The sequence below is a fragment of the Chamaea fasciata genome, unplaced genomic scaffold (assembly GCF_029207755.1).
Source record: "Chamaea fasciata isolate MVZ Bird 193981 ecotype frontalis unplaced genomic scaffold, bChaFas1.0.hap1 SCAF_1, whole genome shotgun sequence".
In the NCBI taxonomy this organism is placed as follows: Eukaryota; Metazoa; Chordata; class Aves; order Passeriformes; family Sylviidae; genus Chamaea; species Chamaea fasciata.
Window position 1 is genome coordinate 51929085 of NW_027094086.1, and position 5430 is coordinate 51934514.

General features: G+C 40.2%; 1 protein-coding gene across 2 annotated transcripts in view; it reads left to right on the plus strand.

Moving 5' to 3' along the window:
• Positions 1-3393, plus strand: part of ANKRD12 (ankyrin repeat domain 12) — a 59432-nt gene extending 56039 nt beyond the window's left edge. For both annotated transcript variants that reach the window (XM_066183348.1, XM_066183357.1), the window contains 2 exons: positions 1701-1796; positions 2120-3393. In XM_066183348.1, the coding sequence (XP_066039445.1) occupies positions 1701-1796; positions 2120-2305 (282 nt within the window). In that variant the 3' untranslated portion in view covers positions 2306-3393. The remainder of the gene's footprint in view (positions 1-1700; positions 1797-2119) is intronic.
• Positions 3394-5430: the final 2037 nt, after the last annotated feature.

Consider the following 5430-nt stretch of genomic DNA (forward strand, 5'->3'; position numbering starts at 1 on the left):
ACCTGTTACAGTGACTGTGAGAAGCACATAATGCAAGGAGGAAATGTTTTGGGTGTAATAAAAGTGTTGATGCATTGGATGTTGGGCATTTTAAAATGAAACACGTACATTTCCAACATATGGGAGATTTTACATTACTTCTGGAGCACTTTGTAGAATTATTACAGCTTCCAGTGTTTCCTCAGTCAGTTACTACATTTTTCCCCGGTTTTTAAAGAACTAGAGCTATGCCCAATGAGGTGATTCAGTAGGAGACAGCAGTTTTTGGAGACTGTATTGTTGTCTCATTTAAAGATTCATGCAGATAAATTTTTAAAGCATCATTTAAATTTGCATAATTTCCCTAGTACTTCGAACTGATAGGGCAAAATTTTTTCTCTTTCAAAATTCCGAATATCCTTTGCTTTATTTCTGCTCCAATTCATAGGCTTTGAGCTTGTTACAGATGAGGAATACATGAGTCGTGCACATAACTGCATTTTTGTAGATTACATTTTACAGTTCGTTTTAAGTAAGCTGATTCTGTATTTGAATTTTGTGAAGTGAAAGGAGTCTTTGTTGGGGGAGAAGTTGAGGTGTTGTGTGTGCCCCCCAAGTATTGCCATTTTTTTGACCATCTGTATAATAACAAGAGGAGTAATAAAATGCCTCTCCTTTCCCCTCACTACTTGAACAGCCTTGTTTCAGTCTGTGGTAATTTTTCTTAGGAAATTACATTGCATATAATGTTCAGCAAATTATGAAATAAATTTTATGTAATTGAAATCAATGTTTTATACTTGATAACAACCATCAACTTGATGGTTTGATTTAAATTTGTTTAATGGGAAGAATGTAGATGCATAAGAAAACATTGTCTTGTAATTCTGCCATTTTCCTGTTTTCCCATTAGCAAATACTAATTTTATTCTCTAGGAAGGTCAATCTTCGCACATTTGGTTGGGCTTCTTTTTGTTCCTTCTGCTACAGTGTACAAATTCCTGCAGTGTCTTCTTTTCTCCCTGAAAGAGGAACAGCAGCCTGTTGTATTTGGTGGTTATTATTTAAATGATTGGCGTAGTCTGGCTTCAGGACTATGTATAGAGTATATCTAGTTGCTCACAGTGGGCAGATGTGACATTCCAAATCCTTATGAAATAGTTGAAATTGAAAAAAAACCCAACCCTATTTCATTAAGCAGGACATAAGACAGGTCTGCTCACTTTTTTTAATCCTCTTCTGGGGATTGTGATGGCAAAAATGTTTTTTTAATTGCATTCAATACTTGTGTAGTCAGTTAAATCAGGCTGCTTAAGTTTTCCTTTATTAATGTTTTTGCTTTTCCCTGAGGGATATTGATTTGATTTGTTACTGAACTTTAAAGAGAAAAAAGAGAGACAGTAATTTTGTGGAAGGATCTGCCTTTTATTAGTTAAGACTTTAAGGTATAAATCTTTAAGCCTCCCACTCTAAATTCAAAACCAGAGCACAGTAAATAGCTTGAGGGAATCTGAAAATATCCAGTTTTAGTGAGCAGCTGGCTCACAGTAGAACTGTTGGTCAATATTTATACTTTTATATCCCTTTGTACTTTGAATCTGTTTTTCCATGGGAAGCAGTGTTTGTGGGATTGTTTATTGTTCATGTCCCACAGAGTAGGTTTTGTGTTTTAAAGTGTGTTTAAGATGGAATCATCAAGTTTGAATTTTTTTTTTTTTCAGACTGATGACAGCAAAACATCGGTGAGGGATCGATTTAATGCAAGACAGTTCATGTCATGGCTGCAGGACGTTGATGATAAGTTTGACAAATTAAAGGTACACTCCTTGGTCTTCCCACTTTAAAAAAAAACCAAACCAAAATTACTGTCGTTATGAAGATGAAATGAATAAATAGTAGATTTGTGTGCAGTGTCATGGGCTTTTGTGGCGGCAACACAAAGGAGGGCCTATCACTATAGAGAAAACCTAACTTTTGTTGCCATGTAATGTAATGGAATATTCTGCAAATTTCTAAATATGTACTGGGAAAGTTATTTACTATTACCAGAGAGGCTCATAGAGATATTTCCTGTGTTCAGACTTGTTGCAGTAATATTTTTTCAAATATTTCAACAATTTCTTTCTCGATTTTAAACCAGACGTGCCTTTTGATGAGGCAGCAGCACGAAGCAGCAGCGCTGAACGCGGTGCAGAGACTGGAGTGGCAGCTTAAACTGCAAGAGCTTGATCCTGCTACATACAAATCTATCAGCATTTATGAAATTCAGGAGTTTTATGTTCCTCTTGTTGATGTTAATGATGACTTTGAATTGACACCTATATGACAACCAGCACCATCTGGCTCGCCCCTGCCCGTGGACAGCTAGAGACTGAGGTGCAGTGATGCACAAAGGTATTTTTCTTTTGAGACAGAGCACTTAATTCTGTGGAATACTACCTTTCTCAGTAATACAGGTGTTCCTACAGAGAAGTGTGGCACAGATATTTCTTCAATCACAGCAGATGGATGCTAATTTTAAATCAGATTCCCAGTAACTGCTGTTATCTGTATTTTAAAATTGCCTGTAGCTTTAGAGCTTATTGCTGAAAAAGATGACAAAACCTGGTGAGTTTACAGCGCTGGAAGCTGTTAATAACTAAAACATCCACCAAAAAGCAAACGATACTTAAAATCTGCTATAAAGCTTTGTATTATGAAACTTTAGTAACAGTTGAACTCCCACAGAAGAATGATGAGAAAGCCTGTGGAAGAAAGTGTAAGACTTGGAGGAAAATAATCAATCTTATTATGTTTTGTAAATTACTGTACAGATTTCTTTTTGGAAAAAGATGTAATATTGTCTTCATTTTTAAATAATTTATTTTATACATATTGTGCAAATGTAAATAGTCTTGTAATTAATGTTCAAACCTGTATAAAATAGATATTTTAACTGTAAAACTGTTTTTGTCTAATGTTTTATTGGACCAAAGTTGTCGTTTTTATTAAGTGTAGTGTGTTCCTGGTTGGCAGTTCCTTTTTGTATGGCATGCGTTTGATTTAGCTGCTTGTTTCATCACCATAACTGTAAGAGGATTGAACTGTATTGCATGCTCCACAGGACTCTGAACTCCTTCCCTTCAATAACTGATACCTAAACTGTTGTAATATTTACAAAATCATACTTCATATTAGTCTGCTGTTGTAATGCCATACCTATGACTTCCAATACTGAAAATATTTTTGTGTAAAACAAAAAAAACCCCTTTTGCTCTTATATGGTGGTCTCGTAATAGAGCCTATTTTTTTCCAACAAAATGCCTTTGAATTAAAATTCTTAAATTGTATATTGTCTATTTTAATATTAATCTATGGAAGGGATATGTAAATAGTTGTAAATATAATACTTAATAAATTTTATTGGTCATGTTATTAGTTGAAATTTCTTAATATTGGAACACTTGACACATCAAACCTTAGCATTCCTGGAAAAATAAGGAGACTCAATAGAAGAGTTAAAAAAAAATCTCCATGTTGTGAAATTCAATGCTTTTTTATTCTTGGTACTGTAAATGAGCAGACAGTTAATTATTCATTAGTAGGAGGTTACAGATATTCATGAAAAAGATTTGTTACCCTCCAGGCCGTAAATTATTCAAGAATGCTTGGGATCTGATGTCTGTGAAATTATTTCTGAAGGCAATGAGGCTTGGGCAGGACAGCTGGTTACTCAAAATAAGAGATTTAAAATCCTTGGTTTGGACTGATTTTTAATGACTAGGTGAGCTACCACAGAGAACTTATTCCCTGTGCTTGTGTGAATGTCCAGGGGACATTTCCTGGGGCAGAGGGCAGACGGGCAGTGAACAAGAGACTCTGTGGACAGCAGGCTCCATCTGCACATCACTGCCAGTGCCAGTTTAGAATAAATAGTAACTCAAGCACAGAAAAGCCAATTAATATGTAGTTCCTCCTCTGTCACCTTTTTTTTTTCCACTTTCAATTTGTTAGGTACCTGTGAAAGGAGAAGTTGTTCCTGCTTTTATTACAAGGAATATCTTCCTGACCTCATTCAGAATTGAGACTATTGAGGAAAAAGCAAATTTCATCTCAAATTTCATCTTTCTGAACATAGCTTCTGTATTATGTGCTTGAAAAGGTGAGGAAAAAATGGATGAAGCTGCAAGATGCTAACTAGTAAATGGGTACAAGTTACTTCTATCAGATACTTACTAGAGTAGTAAAAAGTAACAGACGTGACTAGAAGTGGCAGAAATATGAGAAAGGAGTAATTAAGAGGCTAGCAAAAAGAACAGAACACAAATTGGGTTGCACAAGTCTTGGCTGTGTTAGAAAAGAAGTGTGTGACAAAAATACTTGGGATGCAGGAGACAAAAATATTTTGGCAGGATCTTGTAAGGAGATCTGAAGACAGATGTTTCTTAGCATTAGCCTGTTTCTTCTTTATAAGGAGAAACGATTTCCCAGGATTTGTGCAAGAGAGTTTTTATAACTGCAGCTTCTGCGTAAGTTTTATTGCTCCGAATGTTTCAGTCCCGTTGATAATGATCTCTTGGCTTCTCTGATTTGAATCCAGGGTTTGTTCCGGTTCTTTTTGTTTTGGTTTTTTTTGTTGTTGCTTTTTTTCCCCTCCGAGTTTACTCTGTGGGATGATACCTCATGTGTTGTTTAACGACACCAGGCCGTGGATTTCCCTCAACAGAGTGGCGGGAACTGGGAAGAAGGGATGAGAGCAAATACGGTAGTAACTCGTTGGCCCGATGACCCTATTTCCCTGGCCAGGGTCTAGCTGCCTCCTGGGAAGCCCGAGAGCTACTCCGAGTTGCTGGGTACTCAGCCAGGATCCTCTTGTGTTTTTCTTCTAGGAACCAAACTTTTTACCTTGGTCCCTTGGAGCTTGGCACGTGGGAGGATAAAGCCGCGGCCCGGCCGTGTTTTAGAGGTCCTGGGAGAGGCTGTCCGGAAGCCCAGGGTCCCTTCCCAATGCAGGCGGCCGCTGCCCTCCCCCGGGCACCTGCGTCTTCTCAGCCTTCGGGGAAGTTCATCGGGCTGGCGCTTCCAGCGGTGCTGCCCCCCGGTTCCTTTTCTCCCGCTTCCCTCCGGCCCCGGGCGCCCTCTGCTCTCCGCCGCGGCCGCTCGGCGCGACCCCCGCGTCCCGTTCCTCCCGCCCCGGCTTCCCCGGGGTGCCTTTCCTGCCCACAGACCCCCGAGTTTCTCGCTGCTCGCACTCGGGTTGCGGGGGGATAGTCCCTCGTCCTCCCCTGAAGAAGCCCCTCCGGCGGCAGTGGCCTGGCCGTGCCCCCCCGTCCCGTCCCGTCCCGTCCCGCTAGGCACGGTCCGGCGGCAGCTCCCAAGCACCGGCCCCAGCCTCCGCCTCCTCCTTCTCCTCCCGCCCCGCTCCGCGCAGCCGCCGCCCGCCGGGGCGGAGGGTCCCGGGGGGAGGGTCCC